The following is a 24,120-nucleotide window of genomic DNA, read 5'->3' as shown; positions in this document are numbered from 1 at the left end:
GTGAGCTGGGAGATTTTTTTTTTCTTTCATGACTGCAGAAATGAAGTCTGGAAATGGCTTTCTCCCAGGGGACACCCAGGAGAAGAGACCTTGTTAGGAAATGGGTGTATCTTGGACTGTAAGAACTTGCTTTCCCACGATCGTGTGCCACAGGCCAGCCCTGAAACCAGTGATGTGCAGGGCCCCTGGCTGGAGGGGAGTGAGCTCCTTTATCTTGAGCTGTGCAGAGCACCCTGTGTTCATGTGGTGCACTGTGAATGTTAATTGTCACGTCATCTGGGGTTTGGCGCTGCTACCATGGAGAGCTTAGTCTCTGAATGCTGCCTTCGAGACCTGCCTGGGATGCTTTCTGCCCTCTGGACCCCAGGTGGCTGGTTGTCTGGCCTGGAGACGGGTTGGAGGGACCCCAGGGAGAACACTGGGGCCAGGGCCAGGTGGCCACCGGGGCTGGGGTGCATGCCCACCCCTTTTGCTTTTCTGCAGGTTATAGCACTTGGTGTTCTGCTGATAGCACATGTGCTTCCCTGGACGGCTGTAACATTAGTCTTAGCCTCGAGCCATGGATAGTGACAACTCGATAGGCAAATGCAGAAACGCCCCTGGTGTGGATAGTCAGGAACCAGAGTTGGGAAATCCATGTTCTGTTCTGGCTTTACTGCAAACCAGCTGTGTGACCTGGGTGCACTTGCCACCTTCTCTGAGCTTTGGCTTGATTGTCTGTAGAGAGGACTCTGGGTAGGTCACCTTTCAGCATCTCTAGACTGAAAATACCCAGCAGGAGGCGTGGATGGCCCCCAAGGAGGTGGGGACAAGAGATCTGTGCTGCCCCGTGATGGTTCGAGAGTCTCTTGCTGGCTGCAGCTAGGGGCTTTGAAAGAGGCAGGTCGACGGCCCTGAACCTCCTGGTGTTCCCCTGAGTTTGGCACTTTCCTGTTTCCGTCTCTGTTGCTTCTCTATTTGGCAACTCCTACCTGTCCTTGGAACCTCAGCCCAAATGTCCCCTTTGTGGCATGTGAGTCCTCAGTGCCCAGTGCATCGCCGGGCACACTGCAGGTGACTGGTGCACACACTGACGTCTCTGCTGGGTGTTCATCTCAGCTCCAAAGAGCATGCTTGTCCCCGGGTCTCACCCGACACAGTGTCACCCTGTGGTTGGACTCAGAGGAACAGGTGAAAAGTTCAAGGTGAATGTGGAGGTCGTGGGGTCTAGTTGGCTGTGGGGGACCCTGCCACGCACGTTTCTGGCAGCTCCATGCTGACGGCTTGCTTCCTCCCTGTGCTCTGGGACACCTTGACTGGTCAGAGGTGTGTGCGAATGTGGCCCGTAGAGGAGGGGGAAGGGCTGCCTTTCATCCTGACAGTTTTTGCTTAAACCATAGACACTAGGCCTGCTCCTTGATATCCATTTCTTAAAATAACAGTCAAGTAAACTAAAAAGCCTACGTAATGCCTACCTAACAGCAAGACCTAATCCCCACTTCTGAACTCAGCACGAGCTCAAGCTTGCTGTCTTCCCAGGCGGTTTCCAGGTGGGAGTCTCTAAGCTCATCCTTTGAATGGACCAGGGGGTTTCTGGCCGTGTGGAGTGGAGGACAGGATTGGAGTGGAACTGAAGACAGGGTCTCATCTCGTGGTGGTTTGTTCTCTGTGGCTCAGATTCTGATTTCCTCGAGTCCTTCCCAAATGAGTGCTTCTTGGCACCGATCATTAATAAGAACCGGAGCTTAAGATGCACTTGAACCAGGGGGAGGTGAGAGCGCAAGCCCTTCTCAGGAGAACAGCTTTCATAGCTCTGTAAATAAAAGCTGATAGACCCAGTTTGGAATCTTTCCAGAAACTTTATTCCCAAGCTGTTTATTTTGGGTTCCTATTTTAAGTTTGTTTTGGGCAAAAGAGAGACACTCAACTACTTTCTGTTCTCTGGTAGGAAAACCTCCAGCTGGTCGGGACCACACCAGCAATGTGGAGTGCTTGGCGGGTCGGTGAACCTACTTGCGGGAGGTTTGCTGTTCCTACAGTGGGCACCAAGCTGGGTGTCCCAGGAAGACAGACACAGGACTTAGAGCATCTGTGAGACACTTTAAATCTGTTTGTGGGGTGAAAAGGGTGGGTCAAAACCCCAGTTGGACCAGCATGATGCATTCCCACTCATCTAAGCTGTGGCTATGGGAGCATCAGAAAGTAGTGGTTGCAGGGCTCCCAGTGCGAGTCTGTGCAACGCTGATGGACAGTGAGGCAGCACCAAGCCCAGTGCTCACTGCCCACCTCGGGGTTTGCCGGGCTTTCCCACATTGTTTTGAAGATTTGTAAGGGAAGTAGTTTTTTAAAAAAGAAGATACTTGACCTACTCCAGGCAGTCCCTTGAGGATCCCAGAAGGAGGGGCCCAGGAAGAGCTCAGTTTCTTGGAACTGGAACGTGAAACCACGCTTGTCTTTCGTCTTCGTGGCAGGTGGGCTGACATCCACGTAGGGAGGGCGAGACCCCCAATAGTCACAGGGACTGGGAGTGGTCTGCTCAGTGCTTGGAGAGGGGACTCTGATCTAGGGCAGGTCGCATAACCTCTGAGTGCCACTTCGTTCATAAGAAAACCAGACTGATCCCAGCCACCTCTTAGCATCACTCATAAACCCAACAGAAGACTCCAAAGCCACCCAGCAGGCCTCTGTGCCGGGTCCCTTCCCTTGGGTGTCCACCTGCAGCAGCCATGAAGACGGGCGCCACAAGGATCCCGTGGGCCTCACCTTTTTCCTGCTGTGCCCTTGGGTTCACGTCACCCAGCAGCAGCACTGTGAAGGAAGTGCCACCCTCCCTGTTGGCATCACCGCGAACCCCACAGAGCCCCAAGCCCGGAAGGAGCCGTGTGGAGGTGCACTCTGCTTCTCCCGCACAGCGCCGCCTGCTGTGGCCCCAGCTCCAGGCTGAAACCATACAGGGACTGCCCGTGTCTGGGCCACCAACTTTGAGATAGTGAAAAATGGCTGTAGTTTGAAAGGACCTGCCCTTCTCAGTTTACCACATGCTCTGGAGTTAGAAATGGAAGAGATTGTTGATCCATCTGTGAAATGAAATTTAAAAAGCTAAAAATTGGGTTCTTTGGTTTTGGCAAGATTAACCATTCATAGCTGTGAATCAACTGTCAGTGTGGCAGATCAGGAAAGAGTGGCCGAGGAGTGAGGCACGCTCGGGTCTCTGCCACTCTCCAGCGTCGCTTCCTGGGAGAAGCCATTTGATCTCTTTGAGACCTGATTTCTTATCAGTGTTGTAGAAGGAATATGTCTTTTGAAGTTTGGAAAAATTGGATGTGAAGTTTGCGCTCTCTATAATGGCATCTGCCTCTGCTCTTCCTGTTGTTCGTGCTGCTGGTCCTGTGCTGACCGTCCTTGCCTTGCTCTTTGATTCTCACCCCAGCCTGGGCGTATCTCACAGGGGGCCTGTCCTTCACGTGGCTGATAGCGTAGACTGCAGAGCGCCCAGGACTTCCCGCGGGCACGGACTTCACTGGCAGACAGAGTTGGAGCCTGCACCTTCTGAGGGCCTCTCCCTGATGCCACGTGCTTTAGGAGCTGTGCTTCTGTCCATGTTTGATTGTTTATATAATCTCAGAAATGCATCGAATGTATCTAGCCTTCCTAGGCCCTTCAGTGAAATGTTTTTTATTAGGATTGAGACTTGTACATCGACATTAATTTTCTCCTGTGTTTGCTAGATCCACCCTAGGATCCTCCCAGAGTTCTCTGCAGTCGAGGGCACAGTGCTTCCCTGGGGGGATCCACTCGTGGGTCACAGGAGTGGCTCAGGGTCTAAGGCTGCTGTCCTCCATAAGCAGCTGGCCCCTCGTTGGCCCCCGTTGTAAGGCCTGGGCATTGGCGTTGGCTGATGGTGGTTCTATTTCCCTGAGGGAGGATTCAGTAGCTGCAGAGGGGCTTCAGGATCTGTCCCTCAGTGAGGGAGCCACCGCACAGTGGCCACGTCCCCCTGCCCGCCGTGCCTGGGAGGTGGTTGTGTAGGATTTCTAATTGAATGATGAAAACCCAGAACTCAGGGGTCGGGTAAATGAAAGTGGTTCTATTACACTTTCATTGGAAAACTCCTACACCCTCCATGAGGAAATCACTCTCCCATGTTGATCTGCCAGCTCTGCTTGTTCCCTACCACTGCTTCTGGAAAGACCCGTGAGTGATCTTGATGTCCATCAGGGATGGAGAACCAGTGGGCTGGTGACTGACCTGGGTCCAGGTTTCCATTCCTTAAGGGGCTGCCTTGAGGCCTGTGATAGGGAGACGTCAGCAGGTGGCTGAGGGTTTGCTTTTCTCACCAAATGTGTGTGGCCTCACATTCAGGCCCAAGAAGAATACAGCTGGACCCTCTCCTCTAATTCTTGCCCTGTGTGGGGACACTGGACAGAGAACTTTCAATGTAACATGTCAGTGGAAGGACAGGAGAGGTGCCAAAGCCAGATACTGGGGCCCAGGGCCAGTCCCATGAGCATCCTGCAGAAGGGGTGGGTGGGTGGGGTGCATAGAAGACCCAAGGCGGCATCTGGCCTCTGCTGCCCTGGCCGGTGCTGAGACCATTGCTGTCCCTGTGGTAAGAAGTGACCACAGTGTGTTTCTCTTCTGAAGAGGCATCCTGAGCTTTAGGCTGGAGAGTGGCCCGCATCTCTTACCTGGTTTCTAGGAGAGGGCTGAGTCTGGGGACCTGGGACTTGTCCTGTGGGCCAAGGAGGAATCTTGGAGGCGTGGAAAGATGGCAGTCTCACCTGACATGCCTCAGACTGTTGGACCTGGACAGGACTTTTCCTTGCTGTCTGCTGAGCTCCCCCTTTGGGACCTGTCGCCAGCACAATGGGTTGCTGTTGATACAGCATTTCTTTCTGTTTTGTAACTTGACCTTTCTCTGAGCTTCATTCTGCTAATGTGTCCGCTTTCTTTCATGACTGAGAGGAAGCTGGCCGGCGGATGGCGTGCGTGTGTGTTAACAGTCTCTGCCTTTGCAGCACACGTGGAGAACGAGGAGCAGTACACCCAGGCTCTGGAGAAGTTTGGTGGCAACTGTGTGTGCAGAGATGACCCGGATTTAGGGAGTGCGTTCCTGAAGTTCTCCGTGTTTACCAAGGAGCTGACGGCGCTTTTCAAAAACCTGGTAAGTGTCCGTCGGTTGTGTCGGTGCCCCATGGGCGTGTAAAATGCCTGCAGTTCCTCTTTGGGATAATCAGGATTTGTTTGGTAAAAATCACTCCTGTGGAACCTGAAAGAATTATATTTTCTAGACACATTGGGTCAATTTGGAATAAAGTTTAAAATTGTAGTTTTTACTCTAGTAAGTCTTTAAACTCACTTTGGCATTTTTAAACGTGCACAGCGGCTGCACAGAATGAGTAAATGCATTTGTCTTCTTAAGGGCCTTTGACTTCAGGTTTTAATAGTTTCTGATAATTCCAACAGGTATTCGAACTGGTAATATTTAATAAATGAGTTTCAGACCCCTCTTGCACAGCACAGTAACCTGTAACCAGAGCACAGAGAAGCCATGAATATTCCGAGGCCTTCTGTGCTCCAATACGTAGAGCTTAAAGAAACAGGACTGGAAACAGCCATCTCCGTTTGGGGCAAGCGGAGATACGGGCTGGTGCTTGGTAACCGGGTGAATGGGCCCTTCTTGAGCTTGGCAGCCCTGTGCCGTCCTCACTGTGGGAACAGAATTCTGCAGCAGTGGCAGCCAAGAGGGCTGCTGTGACCCTGCCTGGAGTTTCCTTCCACGAGTGGAGCAGGCCCTGGGGGTCACCCCAGCACGTCTTTCCTGTTTCTCTTTCCTGGCTTCTCCAAAAGGTTGCAGAAGGGCAGGTCAGAGCTTAGCAGTGCTCTCTGTGTGGGGCGTTCATTTCCCTGTCAGCAAGCTCCCGACAAGTGAAAAGATAGCTCATGGTCTTGAGATGGGGCTGATGGTGGGTGTGCACCTCTGGCACTAGAAGGGCAGGAACCAGGGGACACAGCATGTGAGTTCATGTTGGGAAGGCAAAGAGCAAGATCATTCAGGCTCTCGGTCTCTCTGTCTTCACTTGTAAATATTTACTCTGGAAATGGAGAAAGTAAAAACTTCTCATTGTGCTGAAGTTTCTTACTGGATGCATTTGAAATCTCTGGGGGCTCGGGTCACCCCTGCCCGGGAGGGGGAGGCAGCCCCTGTGCTGAGCAGCCAGCCTTCACTGCAGCCCTGGCTGACATGCACAGAGCGGCCTCACTCTGGAGTCAGGAAAGAGCAGAGGATTCCTGTTACTGACTAGAGACACTGCTTGGTTCCAGGGTGAGACCCCAGAGTGGCTGACACAGGGGCCCCTGGTGAAAGCGCGGCACGCCTAACCTGCCCCTCCCTGGAGAAGCCCCTTCACTCACCAGAGCAGCCTCCTCAGGGAGAGACAAAGCAACAGGCAAAAGAACTTGGAGGAACGCGAGCAGCGCAAAGAGCAGAAGAAAACGTTAAAGAAACCTTATTCGGTTTCTCATAGACACCCAAAGAGATGAAGGGGTGGGTGTTAAAGACGGCGTGGGAGAGGGAGACCATTAACATAAGAGAGCAGACAATCAAAATCCAGCGAGGAGGGTCGGAGCAGAAGAAATCTCGAAGGAAAGACTAGTAGGAAACATGAAAGGCAGGGGTTAATCCTCAAGCTCCAGCATCCAATCAAAGGCTTTCAGGGGCGAGGACAGAGGGGGGCGTGGTGGCTGCAGCCTCGGGAGTCTGCGGGCTGAGGGGCTTCTGAGTGAGGAGGGCAGCTGAGAGAGGAAGAGGAGCACTGGGAACAGGGCAGGCCGGGGGAGCCTGGGGTGGTGTCGGGGCCCAGGAGGGCTCCTGGGTGGGTGCCTGGAGAGCAGCCTGCCCAGCACAGCTGAGGATGCTGGAGATAGGCCAGGGCCGCTGGGACCCACTCCCAGGCAACTAGCTTTTTAAAAGTCTTTACTCAGCCGATCTCTCTACCTGGACTTTCTCAGCTGTAAAGTGGAAGTTACAACAGACCTGATTTTGTGTACAGAATACAGCCAGCCAGTTGCTTCTTCAATTTCACTTATTTAATCCTGGCAACAATCCGATAAAGTGAGCCAGTGTTAGCCCACCTTGTGGATCCTGTGGCCAGGCCCTGGGTGGTATAAAGAACCCCCTTCTCTCGGGAGGCCCAGAGACCCTGGCCAGCTTTGGGCTACCCTGCTGCCTTCCACATGGAGGAACCCAGTGTGAACTAACCCGCATTCAGCTGTCCATGGGGGGAGCTGCCAGATAAAGCAGGGCAGGTGCATTGCTACATGCAGTTCTTCACACATCACAAGTTCAAGTTGCTGACCCTGCTCTCCCCAGTGGCCAAGACACACTGAGACCAGTGTGTGGCAGACGTGGGCATGGAGGGCATTCTGTTCCACTCCCTGGGACTGCTTGCAGGAGAGCCCTACGCCCTCCCCTTGAACACTGGGCACACGCTGATGACTTATGGACAGAGCTGGGATTCAAACCCAGGTCTTCAAAAGCCCAGTTCTGGAGTTTCCACTGTGACCTTTGAAGGAACCCAGGCCTCTTATCAACCCACAGTGAAGAAGAAGACTGAACGGAACAGAAGGCAGTGCATGGGAAACAGCAGATGGAGGGATCCTGGGTTGGCCACACTGCTAGGGCAGGAGGCAGCCCAAGGGCTGAGCTCCTGCATGCCAGGAGGAGGAGGACAGGCCAGCATCCAGGTGAAGTGAGTGAGTGGGCAGGGTGTGTAAGTGACATCCTAGCACCTAGGAGGTGTCAGAGTTGTAAGATGTGTGAACTGGCTAAAGCCCTGTCTGGATGACTAGCTTCAAGGATCTGTGCGTTATCTTTGTTTTGGCTCTTACTTAATGGAGTTAGGACTGTTTACCAGCAAAGATCAAACAGAGAAAATCTCTTATTAGCGCCCAGAGCAGCACCCATCAGGCCTGGTTTTCCAGGCGTGTGAGGGGTAGAAGGTGTGGACTCAGGAACACCAAGCCATCCACAGCCCATGTGGAGGGGACAGAGCCGATCATAAGACAGTTTTCCTTGTTTGGTAGGTTGTGGACTGTTTTTATTCCTGTTTGTGGTCACGTGTCTTATCTCATATTCTCAGAGGCTTTCCTTTGCTTTCCCTAAGCATTTGGAAAACATCTCAGTCCTGTGTGGCTGAGGTTCTCCACTCCACCTCTTGCCCAGAGAGGGTGGTAATCACCACCTTGCTGCTTGAAGTCGAAGGACGTTTCTAAAGCAGTTGGAGCATTTCCAGACACAGGCCCACTTGGGATACAGTGAGACTTTTATCTTAATAGGTGAGATTCTCACCTTCAGGAAGCCTGGGAATTTTCCCTGCAGTCCTGCGGATAAAGGGAGAAGCCAGGCAGCTCCAGAATGGTGCATGGGTGACTTTAAACAGACCCCAGAGCCAGCCCACTCTTGGCTCCTTTCCCCCTCCTGCAGAGATTTCCAACGGCCATTCTTTGTGGTGAGAAGTGGCCTTTTAATGATAGGCTATAACACCAGACCAGTTTCTGAAAGGTTAATGACAGGTAAGTTGGTGTGTGTGACTTCAGAGAATGGGTGATAAAGGGGGCTCCCAGTCTGTGGCGTGCTCCACGGGAAGGTCGGGAAGGTCGGTGCAGGGGCCAGCGGGGCTGGGCTGGGCTGGGTGGAGCTGCAACGTGAGAGCAGGAGTGTCCCAGGGACCAGGATTCTAGTTCATTCACCCTGGACGAGGTGCCTGAGGGTTGCACCCAGTGAAATGCTCCTAAGATGTTGGTATTTTTGTTTTTTGTCTTTTTGTTTTTTTTTTTAACACAATCAACCAGAGTTGGAAGAAGTTGTAGCCACAGAGTGAAGGATACTGGCAAGGTTCTGACTGGTGAGCAACAACCTGTGGCTTTGTAGTGAGAGGCCCTTGCCTGGCCAGTGCTGCATCTCGCCTGGCTGTCCGTCATAGTAGAGTGGTACCTCGTCTTAGCAGGGTCGGACTTTGGTAAAGGACGAGCTGATCCTGCATATTATCAAAGTTTGTCATTGACAGTCTAGTCCTTGTCACCACAAGTCCTTACCTCAGTACTTCCACAAACTTTTTTTCCTTTTAAGTTCTTCACTGAGGACACCTTGTGTTTTAATGATCTTATCAGACAGGGCCACTCATCACATTCCTCACCTTGTTGGGAGGAAAACTCAGTCATTGTTTGGGCATAATTAATGACCTGTGATAAAATCTAGGCCCCTCCAGTGCTTGCAGTATTTGAGTATCAGCCTTTCGATTAGCCCCAGTTGGACTTCACACCTGCTTTTTAATATTGGGATTCCTGTTGCTGGTGGCTGTTTTTATGGCCCTCGAGGCTTGCTGCTTGTTGCACAGCGCTTTGAGCTGGAGAGCAAGATGATGTGACTCTTGAGTCCTAGGCCTTGAGTAGGCAGTGCATAGGGCTAAGGCCTCTGGGGGGCGAGGTGGATCTGGAATGTCCCCTGAAGGCCTGTGTGTTAAAGGCTTCCTCCCCAGTCTGTGGCACTGTTGGGAGGTGGTGGAACCTTCAGGAGATGAGGAAGGAAGGTAGGTCATTGGGGGTGTATCCTTGAAGGTAGGAGGTGGGGCCTAGTGTAAGGAAGTTGGGTCATTGGAGGGGTGTTCTTGAAGGCAGGAAATGAGGCCTAGTGGAAGGAAGATAAGTCATTGGGGGGTGTTCTTGAAGGCAGGAAATGAGGCCTAGTGGAAGGAAGATAAGTCACTGGGGGGTGTTCTTGAAGGTAGGAGGTGGGGCCTAGTGGAAGGAAGTTAGGTCATTGGGGGTGTGTCTGTGAAGGTAGGAGGTGGGGCCTAGTGGAAGGAAGTTATGTCATTGGGGGTGTATCCTTGAAGGCAGGAGGTGGGGCCTAGTGGAAGGAAGATAAGTCATTGGGGGGTGTTCTTGAAGGCAGGAAATGAGGCCTAGTGGAAGGAAGATAAGTCATTGGGGATTGTTCTTGAAGGTAGGAGGTGAGGCCTAGTGGAAGGAGGGTAGATCATTGGGGATGTGTCCTTGAAGGGGATATTGGGAGCCCAGTCTCTTCCCTTCTCTCTGCTTCCCAGCCACAATTGTATGAGCAGCCTTCTCTGCCACCTGCACTCCACCACGATGTTTTGCCTCACCACAGGCCCAAAGCAACAGAGCCAGCTAATTATGGACTAAAGAATCATGAGCCAAAACAAACTTTTTCTCACTTAAATTGATCATCCCAGGTGTTTTATCACAGCAATAGAAAGCTAACACATGAATGGACCAACTGGAGCTACTTGAGATGCTCAGAAACCTTTGCCACTTAGGTTCTAGTGTTTCCACTTACGTTGGACATTCGTTGTCTAGACTCATGAGACTTAACACTCTAAACTATTTCACATAAACCAGTCTCCATCCAAAAACAAAAGCACATTCTTGTTTGATTGAAACAAAACTAACAAGGCCAGTATCGCGGAGGCCTGTGTCCTGGTTGCAGCATAGCCACCTAATTGATATGTTTAATTTGTACTTTGATACTATTTCCTTTTTTGGAGGGGGGGGAGATGCTACCTCATGGTCACTCCCATGAGGACTTCAGAAGTCAGAGAGAGTGGGACAAGCTATAGTGGAGAGGAGAAGGCAGTGAGGCCGAGGCCTCAGAGAGGGGGAACTTGCAGAGGTCAGGCCTCGGTGCTGGCTGGGAGCTGCGCTCCATAACTCCTCTCTGGGCTTTGATTAGGACGCACAGCATTCTCTGCACACTGTGAGACAGCCCGGAGACCCTAGGGATGCAGCCTCAAAAGCAGGAAGGGGTGACTCCTTGCCCAGGCGTTGGTTCCCTGGGTGTTTCAGGTGGAGGTGAAGCAGGATTGTCCTGGTGGCTTTAACAAGCTGTCCTTGAGCCCACCTTCACACAGGTGTGATTGCAAGGTTTAGAAACAAATGTCCTCACAGCTTCTCAAGTGCGTGTTGGCTGGGCTGTTAGAGCTCAGAGCAGAGTTTGTTCTGTTCTTATCGTCCTGTGCTTTATCAGTGTCCAGCTATTTAAAGGACAACTGCCTGCGTCCAGAGGACCTCAAACTCTTACCTGAGCGCTGGGAAGGCTGGAGCAGGAGGTGGGGTCAGTGGAGCGGCCCTGTGGGGTCAGCGGTGGGATACTGCCGTGACTCTCTCCTCACTTTCTGCAAAGGCAGAAGAGAAGCTGGCAGCAGCAGGAGGAGCATCAGGCGGGGCCTGGAAGCAGCAGGTGCTCGCCATTCTAGGAAGGTGTGCCGAGAGGAGCCTTGGGAGAGTGGGGGAGACTCGAGCCTGTTTCTGGCCTAGGGAAGGAGCTGGTAGCTGAAGGCATTGACATACAGGAGGGGGGACTGTGTCCCTTTGTCTCCTCCTGTGGGTGATGTGCCCCTGCCTCTCTGTGGGGAGCCGGCAGCAAATTTATAGAGATGAACTCAGGGTCCTGCCTCCTTAGCGTGCATCCCCTGCCCCTGGATTTTTTTGTGTGCTAGGGCTGGAACCCAGGGCCTAGCACGTGCCAGGCGAGCCTTCCACCACGAGCTGTAACCCTCGCCTTGCATTCCCCTTCCTGAGAATACTCAGCTATTTACTAATCATTGCTTAAAATCAAAACTTGGCAACCCACATCAATACCTGCATAGTCCAGGTTCTAGTCTACAAAGCATTTGGATAGAGTTTGGTTGGCTTCCCTGGGGGCCTTGGCCTTGTAGCCACAGAACATCCCTGGAATCTCCTGGGGCCTCTTACAAGTGCAGACTGCCTGGGGCCTACTGAAGAGAGGGGAGTGGGCATCGGGAAGACTGAGAAGCCTGCTCCAGAGCAGAGGCTCAGAGGGAGGTCACGGATCAGCAGCACTGGGGACCTGTTAGGAAGGCAGTGTCACAGGCCTACGTCAACATGCATAACTGTGGTTCTCTAGCTGCAGTGTGTCCGCATCGCCAGGACTCAGGGAGCCCACATCTGTTGGGTTCCACCCCAGAATTCATTCCACCCTCTGGGAACTTGTGGAGCCCGTGTTTCCACAAGTTCCCTGGTAATGCTGAGCTTGGGGATCAGAGCCACACTTCAAGAAGTGCTGCCCCGGGCCCCGCAGGGCCAAGGGCTTGGCTTCTGCCCTGCGGGGAGTTAAGAGGTAGGCACCGAAGGTACAGCTGAGGCCAGAGAAAATACCTTCTGACCTGGGGCTTTGAAGGGGACGCATTTGAAAAGGTGCATTCATTCTTGGCTGGTGCCTTGCTGCTCGCGGAGACCTGGGGGTTTAGAAGAATCGAGGGTCCCGAGAGTCCTGGGTTCTTCTGTGCCCCCTGTGTCCCTCCTGCTGGCTTCCGGCAGAGGACCGACTGATGTGCAGTTTTGTCATTTGTTCTAGTAGGAGAAGGGGGCAGAAGGTCCCTATTTTCTCTCTGCTCAGAACCTGAAGGATCAAAGCAGCCTGACTGCCAGAGAAGTGCGTTAAAAGCAGAAAGCAGGTCAGCGGTCCCCTCTGTTCTGGTGTGGAAGTTGCCAGTGGGTTCTTGGCAGCCAGCTGGCTTTGATCTTTCAGTTTATGTTAAACATCAGGATTGGCATGGGCTCCCCCTATCAGAGGTGCTCCGCTACCAGGGGGATGGTGCGGGGACATCTGTTCATTGGGTCCTCTGTGAGAGTGTGCACAGGACCGAGTGCGTGTGTGCTTGTTTGTGCGAGCACATGTGGCAGATCAGGGCAGCACTGTCCGTGGCCCAGGGGACGTCTCTTACTCCAAAAGTGGAAGTGGCCCCGGTGGCTTTCCTCCGAGAGTCCCCTCATGCACACGGGACAGCTGCTGTGCGTGCAGAGGACCAGGAGACCAGGGACGGCACCTTGGGAGGCAGCGCCCAGCCCAGCCTGTCCTGGCCTGACCTGTCCAGACGTCAGCCCTCCCCACCATCTCCGCAGTGAGAAGGGGAGAGCTCTGGCTCAGATGTCATCTACTCAGAAGTGTCCCTGTCCTACTGATGATCACGTCATCATGGTACAGTGGTGCTTAGACTGGAAACAGCTCAAAAGTCCATCATCAGGTGTCTGGATGAACACCGGTGGCATCTCCACAGATGGAGTAGTGAAAAGGAATGGCCACCCCCAAAACAGTGGCCTGAATGAGTCTCAGCCTCAGAATTGTTCCGAAAGAAGCCTGCTTGAAACTCGGGAAGACAAACCTTCCGTGGAAGCAGGGCTGGGTGGGTGGTTACATGGGGGCCGGAGCCGGGGGTAGAGGAATTTTGGGGATGTGAGTAGGTTGGGATTTGGGGCAATGGCTTCATGGATGTATCCATGTCATAACATATTTTATGTGTGCAGTGTGTGCAGTTTATTGGACATCACACCCCAACAGAGCTGCTTCCAAGAAAAATTGTTTGCTGACCACCTTGATGTCCGGTAGGACTTTGCTGTGGTGGGAATGGCTGTCTTGCCAGTGTGACAAGCCAGCAGCCCCGTGTGGCTGTGGAGAGCTTGAAAGGTGCAGTGCAACTGAGGAGCTTGTTCCTAACTTGATCCATTCCATGCACACGGGGGAGGCACGCACAGCTGGCCTGTCCTACCACCCAGCACACCTTACAGCCCTGCCAGCCCCGCCCCTCACAGTGGGCCAGCTCCTGGAGGTGATGGGAAGGTCATCTCTTGAAGACTGTTTTAGGCTTACATATGCTCTGCTAAGATGCCCTTCACACAGACATCGGAGTGTGAGGTCTTCGTGTAGTTCTCCATCTGCTGAGGCCTGACAGGAGGGTTTGCCCGAGGTGAACAGGCGGTCACCTGGTCACCTGGGCTTTCCTGTGAACCATGGGATCAGTCACCGTATGCTCCAGGTGGAAAACTCCCCTGATCTCAAACCATTCCTTATTTTTTTTTTTTTTTTGGTACTGGAGATTGAATTTGAGGACACTCAACTATTGAACCACATCCCCAGCCCTGTTTTGTGTCTTTATTTAGAGACAGGGTCTCACTGAGTTGCTTAGCGCCTCACTTTTTTGCTCAGGCTGGCTCTGAACCTGTGATCCTCCTGTCTCAGCCTTCTGAGCTGCTGGTGTGCCACTGCACCTGGCAGTGTTGTCCTTTTTACCTCCTAATTTTTCTCACAAAGCGGGTGTAGTAAAATAAATTGCATGACACAGATAAAAGTTTCAGGTGGGATTCTTTGTCCACATTTTGCGCTGTGTGGAGACAAAATGGTCTTTGTCAGGAGAGCAGAGAGGAGAGCCTGGAAGGTCTGCTCTTTTCTAAATTCTGGCAGCTGGAGCTGGATTCTGCCAGGGGTTTTAGGCTGTTCCTTAAAACTGGAGATCTGTGACTTGAGCCTGAGGTTCAGGCTTCTACCCAGAGCTTTGGGCAAGGTCATTTGGCAAAGCAGCACTGCTCACTGAAGTCACAAGTGGCCGCAGCACGACTCTCTGGGTGGGGCTGCATGCTGGGGCCAGCTTCAGGGTCCAGTGACCAGAGCCAGCAGGGCCAGCAAGCCTGTGCCCTGTGAATAGAGGCAGGACAGACAGAACTGGAGCTAAGGAACACTGAGGCCCCAAAGTGAAATAACCAGCAGGAACAGTGTGAAGAGATGGCTGAGCGGCTGCCCTACCCCGCCTGTCTGTGTGATCGCCTCTGGGATTAGCTTAATGATTTCATTCTTGATCCCTGGCAGTCCTGTGTGCTGCCTGCCCGATGACCCAGTCACTTTATTTGCACTTGTGAGATTGTAGACCTTTGCCTGTGAGTGACTCATCTTGTTAGACACGTCCAAGTGAACTCGGAAAAGCAGAGACAGGAAGGGGGACAGAGAGAGAGAGGATTGTTATTTTAAAAGATTGCATATTTGCTGGTCCATTGTTAATGGCAGCGATTAGGGGTTTTAACTTGTGTTGAGGTTTGTGTGCTGTCCCCAAAGCCATGTTGTCGACTGTGCTTGTCAAAAGTAAATCCAAGCATGAGAGAAAGCTGGTGCTTGCTGGGCGCTGAGGAAGGGTGGGCTGCCCAGGGCAGGAAGTCCTTCCTGTCCATCGTCGAGGTTTTGGTGCTCGTGAACTGAGGCTGGAGCTGTCTGCACACAGGGACCTGCAGTCCTCGTTTGCTCTGGGTTTCATCTCCTGGCCAGAGCTGGAGGGTGCCTTCAGCAGCTGCCCTGCATGTTCAGTGAGGAGGACTCCTGCCTCGCTGCCGGCCAGGCCTGCTTGACATCTGGCCCTGTTCACCTGTTCTCTAGCCGGGTTGAAGCCGAGCCACATCCGGAAAGCTCTCCCTGATGCACAGTGCTCGTGCGCTGTGCGGGTCACACAGGCAGAGGGCAGAAACGCCGAGGGAAAGGGCCAGGTGTCCTGGAGTGTGGCCGACTGCCTAGAGGAGCCATTGGTGGGGTCTGCTTACATCTGTGACAGTTCCTTTAAGCAGACAGGCAGGCGGCTTCCTGGAGGCATGCTCACTCACTGCAGGTGGCACCCATTTCAGCCCAGCCAGCACTCTCCAGTCGACAGCTCACAGCCTCTGAACAGTTACCTCGATAGCCTCAGCTCCAGGCAACCACTGCTCTAGTTTCTGTTTCAGTGATTTAGTTTTGATCAGGAAAGTGACAGTTTCCTATTTTGGCTAATTGGCATGACTCCAAGAAGAAAAATTGACCAAACGAAGCCCAGACTCCCTGTTGACCTGGCGCCCGGGCTGTCCCCTTTACTAATGCAGCTGCCTGGGCCCTGCCCGGGCCCCCATCAGCAGGACAGCATCTCCCCCCTTCTTCTCAAGGTCTGTGTCACATCTCTGCTCAGCAGAGGTTTCTCCTGTGCTCAGGCTAAAAGTCATTTCTCTTCCTGGGAACTCCCTGCTTCCTAGGGCCCGTGGAGTCTCACTTTCAACTCACTCACAGCAGCTCGGCCCGTCAACGGTGAGTTCCTGAGGACTGAGGTTCTAATTAGTCTCCATCCCCGACTCCTCTGCACCGCCCCAGCCTCCTCTCCCCCGCCACGGGGCTGCCTGTGTCTCCTGCAAGGCGTTCATTGCAGTCGTGATTAGCTGCTGAGTGTCCCATTCACATGAGAAGGTGGACCCTGTCCCAGTGTCCAGCCCAGGACGGTCACACCCATTGCTTAAGTAAAAGAAGGATGAAAGCCAGCCAGCTAAGTGTGGGTGCCCGTCAGTCACGTGCTCTTTGGCCCTGTGATGTCTTGCTATAGTGCCAAGCTGTGCCCACCTTTGCCCCTAGTATTGGTCGTCAGAACCTGAGTTCTCATTTGAGGTATGTAGTGAATAGTCTCGAGGTAGATGTCTAATCCTAATTGCAACTGATGTGCTTTTTCCATGTGTAGAGAATCTGGTTTTTCCCACTCACCATGCATTTAAACCCTCACATCCTCTTGGTGAAAAACCTACTGGGATTCTTCCTACAAATGTGGTTTTCAACCTACAAGCACCTCACTCCCTCTTCTTTCCATCTACCGTGCAGCCGCGTGGCTCTGGTGCCACCATGGGCAGCTCTGAGCCTCCCTGCGGGACATCTTTTGCTGCCCCCTTGCATGTCCACACCTTGTCCAAGGTGCCCAGCACTGGTTTCTGGGCTGGCCCAATCACTGAGTGCCATGACTAAGCAAGGCAAAGTGATGGTGTGGACAGATGGGCAGAGTCTCACGGGTCAGAAACTGGCACAGTTTACCCTTCTTCCTAACCCTGGATCAGCCGGCCTGATTGCTTAAAACCGAAGTCATCCTGTCATTATGAGGAGCCACTGGTCTCTGTAGTGTAAACATGCGCTCCGTGGTGTGCCTCCGAGTCGGGAGCTCTGTGTGCATGGACGTGTTGTTTTCTCTACAGGACAGGCGTCCTGCTTCCCTTGCCCTTGTAGCCAGGTATTGCTGTCCACAAAACAGACTCCAGTAAGCATGTGAAGGGTGAGGTGGCGAGTTTGCCTGGGCACTGGCTGTATGGTTTGGTTGACAGGCGTTACTAGAACTCAGGTCATGTCTGAAGCCGCTGTACGTCTGTCTCATATTCGAGATGCTCAGAAGAATGTGAAAGTGTACAGGTTTGTTCCACCCACGCTTTTTGAGCATCCCCCTCTGGACCACGCCTTGTGCCAGGTGCCCTGTGCCGGAAGCTCTGGGCGCTTGGGACACAGCGCAGGTGTGTGCCCTTTAGAATGTGCAGTGAGGCCAGCGTGGTGGACGCAGGGGAGCCTGAAGACATTCAGGAACAGGACAGCCCGGGGAGTCTCAGGAGGGCCCCTCCTGCTGGGGAGGCTGTGACCACTTCACAGAGACAGGGCATTGGGGCCACTTGTGGTGGGTGTGGCTTTAGGCCATGAGGATAAAGCAGGCACGAGATGGAGCACCATCAGCAGGAAGCAGAGTTCAGGAGGCAAGAAAATAGCAAATACAGGTAGAGTGCACAGGGTTTCAAGGGCACAGAAAGTAGTTCGTGTCTGTTAGGGACGTGGCCCCAAGTGAGTCTGGCAGGGCCGTGCAGGAGGGATTGGTGCAGGCTGGTGGCAGGGATGCTGTCCCCTCTGTCCAGAAGGGGCACTGAGGCCGCACTGAGGAGACCTTGGACGCGGCATGGAGGGATGTTGTGGGAGGGCCTGGAGGTCGGAAGACTTGAGGGAGGGAGTAGGGTGAAGCGTGGCCCTGAGCCGTGGAGCAGGGAGGACCCCACCCTGACTCCTGTGGGTGGAGGGAAGTGCCCGCTGTGCAGGGACCGTGTGTCTGCTGCAGGTTCCTCCTGCGCTGGTCCACCATGGAAACCAGGTGTGCCTGCTCCCGGAGGTCGGTCACTGGCAAGGCCTCTGTGCGTCACCATCCCTTCGGGTCATCCGCAGCCCTCACCTTAAACCAAGCCTTTCAGGAAGGAAGCATTTACCTCTTTGAGGAGCTGATCACACTGTGCCCTGAAGGAGTGCCAGCTACAGAGAAATGTGGCTATTTCATTCTGAGGCAGACGTTACCCCCAAAAAATCATCTCTGAAATGACACTTGTTAATTGATGAAAATTATTTGGCAGAGTTCTTTTTTTTTTGGTACTGTGGATTGGACCAAGGGGCTTAACCACTGAGCCATATCCCAGCCCTCTTTACTTTTTATTTTGAGACAGGGTCTTGCTAAGTTGCTGAGGCTGGCTTTGAATGTGTGGTCCTCCTGCCTGAGCCTCCCAAGTTGCTGGGAATACAGGTGTGCGCCACCCTCAGAGTTGGTTGAGGATGCAGCAGGCGCTGTTACGCACCTAACAGTATTTTCAAGTGAATTTTTGTCTCTGAAAATTGTATCTACCCAATGGTGTCTGGAAATCACATCCCATATTGCCATAAACGTGGCACCTCAGTTTTATCTCCCTATTGAAGGTAATTGAACTAAAAATGGTTTCATTTGCTCAGTGGTGAGAGTGAACGCCAAGTCTGTGCCCCGCCCCCCTTCTGCTCTCGGCCTGTTAATTGGAGCTGGTCGCCCAGGGTAGGCTCAGGCCAGGCCCGGCATGGGAGCTGCTGTCCTGCCAACTGCAGGAGGACTGAGCGGGGAGGACTTCACTGGAGAGGGAGTCTTGGGGGCTCAGGATGCGAGTCCCTGCCTGGAGGTTGTCCCTGGCTGGGGCTTTGCAGCTTTGACTTTGCTGGGGTTCAAGCTGCCGGTGTGACAGACTGGCCTGCCTGGTGTGCCCCGGGTGTCAGGAGGGTGGATTCCACTGGATTTGGTGCCGGCCAGCAGTCTCCTGCCTTCCTGCTGCAGGAGGAACAGGGCTGCAAGACTCTGCCCTTGGTCTCCTTCCTCCAGCTGCACCCACCCGCTCTCCCCCATGCTCCCCACACCTCACACACACTGGCACCCATGTGCACCCTCACGCTCTCCATACACACTCCTCGACATACCCATTCCTCCTGCACTCACCGACACACCCCTTGCGCTCGCACTCAGCACTCACTCCTGGACCTTCCTGGCAGATGGAAGCCTGGATCTGCCTCTCCTTTGGTCTGTCTCCAAGTGGGGAGCTCTGTGCATGGAGTGGGGAGCCTGAGAGCTGCAGGGGCATTCCCTTCACTCGGGTTCTTCAGACCAGGTCTGTCGTTGCTGCTTTCAGAGACACTTTCCTCACTGTAACTGCCTTTGCACAGACTTCAGAGCTGAACAGTGCAGGTTCACTATTGAGAAAGCACACGGCCTTTCGCGTCAGGTATGTGTAAAACACGCAGAGCTTCCATTAGACGTATGTTAGGTATGTGTAAAACACGCAGATGCTTTAGACAGGCATCTCATCTGTGAAATGGTTGTGTCAGGAGGGCACAGGACTGCGTAAGGCCCTCCACTCTTGTGCTGCGCTGGCCAGATTTTCAGGGCCGTTTAGTCGTGACCAAAAGCCCTCTCTAACATCTTGCTTACCTGGATCACAAGGCAAACGGAGTAAGAATGTCCTCTTTGTTTTTGTCTTTTAGATTCAGAATATGAACAACATAATCTCCTTCCCTCTGGACAGTTTGCTGAAGGGGGACCTGAAAGGAGTGAAAGGGGTAGGACTCTGTCCGGGTCTCGGGCCTCACACCTCCTGAAGTCCCAGCCTGGGTCATGGCCCCACAGGGCAGCTGCCACCATTCCTCCTGGGACAACAGGGCGCTTTTGCTTTCTCTGTCCTTTGGTTTGCCATTTGACACCGCCTTTGGGCCAGAACATGGTGACGCCTGGCCTTGCTGGTCATCCTCTTGGTGCCACAGTCTTGGGGAGGGGAGAAAGCGAAGGGGAGTGAGGCTCTGTTGTGGAGACTGAGCACGGCCAAGCCCTCGGTTAGCAGGGAGACCTGTGAGAAGCCTGGCTCTTCCAGCCGCCGTGCCACAGATTCACAGATCCCAGGAAGGGACCCAGCCAGAACGGTTGTCCTGAAGGGAAGGTCGCATTCTCAGGGACTGGCTGGCTTCGTGTTCTGCGCCCCAGAGGCTGGTGGCTATTCAGGACATGCCTGCCGTGACGGACCTGCTTCACAGGGGCAGGCAGGGCTGGAGGGGTTTTGGCTGAGTTCTTGGGAGTCGAGTTCTTTGATGGACTCTGTATGTGATTCCTGGGCACATCTGGAAGTCCTGGCTGACCTGTCTTGGGACTCTGCTGAGACTTGTTGGTGTCTCCCTTACAGAATGTGCCAGGAGAGAGCATTGCCCATCCTCCCTCTGGGGCTGGAGAACAGGGCATCTGGGTTAGTCAGAACCACCAGAGGGAGGGTGCCCTGGGCAGGGAGGGGAGGCCCACAGTGGAAGCCGTGGTGGCAGCTGCCAGAGGACTTTGCAAGGCCATTGAAGGGCCAAAAGATAAACATTCGAAGTCGGGTTTTCCTCTCCCACAGAACCCCAGTGGAGGAGGCATCGCCAGGTAGGAACGATTAGACGGAATTTTAAGGGTGCAGAATCTTTTGAGCCAGGCTGTCAGAGAATACGAAGTGTCATCTCCAGACAGTGCAGAGGAACCCCAGGGAACCTGGGTGGCTTTTATATCCTGATTGTCAGGCGCCAGGCAGGGCTAGGTGTGTCGGGGAGATTCATATGCTAATGGGAAAAGTCAGAGTCCCCTTCTTTTAGAGAGAGGTACTGAGTTATTCCAGATCTTCTCTTTCTAGATTCAATTTTAGGATATTCCAAGGGCAGAGAGTCAGGAGGGGTGACAGATGATGGATCAGGCCTGTTAACTGGGTGATGGGTACATGGACACGTCTCTGTACCTTTACGCACATTTGGCATCTTCTATAATAAATATTCTAAAAGGAGAAAGAAAGAAGTGCCAGCTCCAGTCTTATTAAAAGCTTGTGCTCCGGGTTCTTTATTTTTTCATGGGGTTTCGTCCATCATTTATTACAGAAATTAATGTTCTGTTCAGGACTGGTCTAGGGATAAGGAAGTGTGTTTTGCCCAGAAGTTAATGATTTGTCCTGCTTAATTGCTGCTTCTCTGTTTACAGGACTTGAAAAAGCCCTTTGATAAAGCTTGGAAGGACTATGAAACCAAAATGTGAGTGTTTTCATTTTTAAAAATATGTGTAGGTGACTTGAGATTTCAATTTTAAGTGCCCCCAGGGATCATCTGAATAAACCTTGATCCAGGAAGGACACCGGAGCCGCGCTGCACGGTTCCTGATGAGACAGGTGCTTCTGTGGGTGCTGACTGCACTCGGCGGGTGGCCTCTTCCAGAGCCCTGTCTCTTTTTCTGTGGCATTATGGTGGTCATACGTGTCATGTGCAGAACCTACCAAGGGAAGTCAGGACCAGTCTCTCCAGGAGGTGTTTGTCTTCACATACTTCTCATTTTACTGCCGTTTGTGATAGCGTTGCAGTTCTCAGACTTTGTCTTCTTGATGATTCATGAAAACCATCTGCTTTTAGCTTTGGGTCTGTGTTTCTGGAACACCGGGCTCCTTGGTTTTAGAAAGATGCTGCAACACCGTTCTCCTTCTGCTTTACTTGATTGCTTTGTCAGAGAAGAGCATGAAAGACGTCTGTCGGCTCTTCCACACAGACTGTGAGCTCTGCTAATGTCGAGCTCGCCCCTGCTGACGGTGGACAGTTGTGTAATGTTTCCCTCATTCCTAGGGTGGGGAGAATTGAACCAGCGAGAATCGAGCTGGCCATTGTGGGGAAGAGGGGTTTCAGTTATTTTAAATACTGGAAAAAAAAGAAAACATTTTTAAATGCCTCGTGTTTACTTTGCATAATCTCTGTGCCTTGGGATTGGAGACTTTTCTGAATGGAAATAGAAACTTCCATACAAAGCCATCTGGTAAAGTGAGAGGTGTTAGGAAGGAAGTCAATTCAGATGTGAATATAAGTGGGTTTTTTCCAAACCAGCTTTGGATGTCTTTTCAGTAGTGAAGGATCACAAAGATCAAAGTAACAAATACTCAACCTTTGATACTTACTCTGTTTATAGAAATGTTAAATTCCCACACAGAGTTGCTTGGATTCCAAGTATGGCGTTTCACTAATGGTGCATGATGATTTTGGCTCGGGGGAGTGCTGAGCCCCAGGATCTTGAAGCTCTGTTCCACCCAGAGAGGCTCCAATCCATTGTCCCTGGCCCTTTAGCATTCTCCATCTGGGCCCAGTTGGATGAGAGACTAGGGATCAGCATTCCTGCTTTACAGATGGTCTCCCTGTGGGAGGGTCTTGAGCCAGGGCCAGGAGGTGGGTCTGCTGCCTGGCATCCAGCTGCTCCTGTTACCCCCCTCAGCAGCCTGCCTAGAGATGCTTCTGTGCACAGCTGGACCGTGGTGTGTGTGTGGCGGCGGCGGGGGGGGGGGGTGCTGGGGAAGACTGTGGAAAGAGGTGTCTGGGCCTGAGGGGAGGGTCCAGGAAGGGGGCTAACATAACCTTCTGTGTGATGAAGACCCACTTAGGGCAGAAGCACAGCTACTCACACACACCAGAATCCGAGGAGGAGGGAGCAGCGCCCTTTTATCTTGAAAGTATCCTAGGCTACACAAAGGAGGTAATGCTTTACCCTCTAACAAGGTTCCTTATCCCAAGAGGCCTCATGTGTGTAGTGGTTGGTGATTCCACGGTGAAATTAAGAGAGATGGCTCAGGTCTGCACTGTCTTGTTCCCTTGAGGGTGTCGGTGGCCTTGGAGTTGAGTGAGCCTGGTGCAGGGGCCTGGGGCCTTCCAGTCTGACCCCTCCCAGATGCCTGAATTCATTGAGCAGCATCCCTACCAAAGGCCTTCGCTGCTCACGTTCTTCTTTGTCCTTCGGATTGTTGAGGATGCACCTGCCCAGCACTAAGCGTCACGCTAAAGAAACATACTCTTCTTCTTGCCTCTTCTTAAACACTCTGTGCATGCACCCCTGCACCACCTCCTGTGAAGGTGACCTCTGGAGGCCCACGCAGCCCATTTCATCTCTGAGTAGCCGTTAGGAAAGTGCCACCTGTCTTGAGGTGCACGCCTCGAGGCCCTACAGGAAGTGCCGCTTCCCAGGTCTGCCCGACAGCCCCTCAGATGGAGTGATTTCCTTTGGCTTTCTTTAGTTTCCTTTTCTCTAGAATAAATATTCACAGTGACTTCCAGCCCTTCATAGCTGATGTGATTTTGTGGCTCCTTTGACACTGGTTCTTCTCTTAGATGTGCTCCCACTGGTTGGTGCTAAAGTGCGCACTTGACATTTAGCTAATAAGCATTCAGCCTGAGATCCTTAGGACAGGGGATTAGAGCGGGAAGAAATCAGGAGGAAGTTTGTTTTCTTCTGCAGCGTGCACGCCGTGGCAGGCCAGGCAGGAGAACTGGCCGGCTACACAAGCGGGGAGCAGGCCCGTCTAGGGAGAAGCGCAGTAGGGAAGATCGAGGTGCGTGCAAACCTACCTCCTCTGCCCAGGGCAGAGCCAAGCAGGTGCTTGGGAAGTGTGTGCTGAGTCAGTTGTGGGAAGGCTAAGTTTGGCATTTTTATGATGACAGTATTTTTTTTTCTTTGAGCATTAAGATGCCGTTCTGTTCTAAAATGTGTGCTGAACATTCTTCTCACGGGCTGGCTGATGGACAGCTTCAGGACTGTCCAGTGCAGCCTCTGTGCCAACAGGCCTCTTGGTTTACGTGGGCTTTTTTTTTTCTCCCCGATATATAGAACCAAAATAGAGAAGGAGAAAAAGGAGCATGCCAAGCTTCATGGGATGATTCGCACTGAAATAAGTGGAGCAGAAATTGCAGAAGAGATGGAGAAGGAAAGGCGGTTCTTCCAGCTGCAGATGTGCGAGGTAAGGTGCTGGAACGGCAGGTCACCAGGCTTCCTGTGGCCTGCACCCCCACTGCGGCCTCCCCAGGAGTATGGCTCCAACCTGAGGCTTCAGAGACAGGCCCGATGGATCATTGACCTCTGCTTCTGAGTTGACGGCTCATTTCATTGGGGGATTCTTGTCTCGTGGTGGGTAGGTGACTCTAGCAGCAACCTTTTATTAAAAGTAGAGAACTTCTTTCTGGCCTCACATACAGACTTTCTCAAACTTGCCTCCTCTCACTGGAATTAGCTAAAACACTTGAGGTGCTTTTAAATGAGTTGTCTGGGTCCCCACAGAATCAGTGACCCAGGAGATAGGTGAGAAGGCAGAGGGAGGACTTCAAGGCACTTTGTGAGGTCCTCCCGCAGGGGCAGTGTGCTCTCCCCAGCTTCCCCTGCT

The 24,120-nt window shown here is 52.8% G+C and overlaps 1 protein-coding gene across 7 annotated transcripts in view; it reads left to right on the top strand.

Annotated features, from left to right (window-relative positions):
• The window catches only part of Asap2 (ArfGAP with SH3 domain, ankyrin repeat and PH domain 2), a 155,478-nt gene that overhangs the window by 65,031 nt on the left and 66,327 nt on the right, over nucleotides 1-24,120 (top strand). For 6 of the 7 annotated variants that reach the window (XR_013429281.1, XR_013429280.1, XM_078029687.1 and 3 more), the window contains 4 exons: nucleotides 4,998-5,143; nucleotides 19,418-19,492; nucleotides 20,922-20,971; nucleotides 23,571-23,700. Coding sequence is in view for 4 of the 7 variants with exons in the window: in XM_078029687.1 (XP_077885813.1) it covers nucleotides 4,998-5,143; nucleotides 19,418-19,492; nucleotides 20,922-20,971; nucleotides 23,571-23,700 (401 nt within the window). In the remaining 3 variants the exon portion in view is untranslated. Of the gene's footprint in view, nucleotides 1-4,997; nucleotides 5,144-19,417; nucleotides 19,498-20,921; nucleotides 20,972-23,570; nucleotides 23,701-24,120 lie in introns of those variants that run through there. The other variant, XR_013429282.1, reaches the window with a different exon arrangement.

Source organism: Ictidomys tridecemlineatus, chromosome 12 (assembly GCF_052094955.1).
Source record: "Ictidomys tridecemlineatus isolate mIctTri1 chromosome 12, mIctTri1.hap1, whole genome shotgun sequence".
NCBI lineage: Eukaryota > Metazoa > Chordata > Mammalia > Rodentia > Sciuridae > Ictidomys > Ictidomys tridecemlineatus.
The sequence above is the reverse complement of the archived record's forward strand: the minus strand, read 5'-3'. Positions and strand labels throughout refer to the sequence as shown.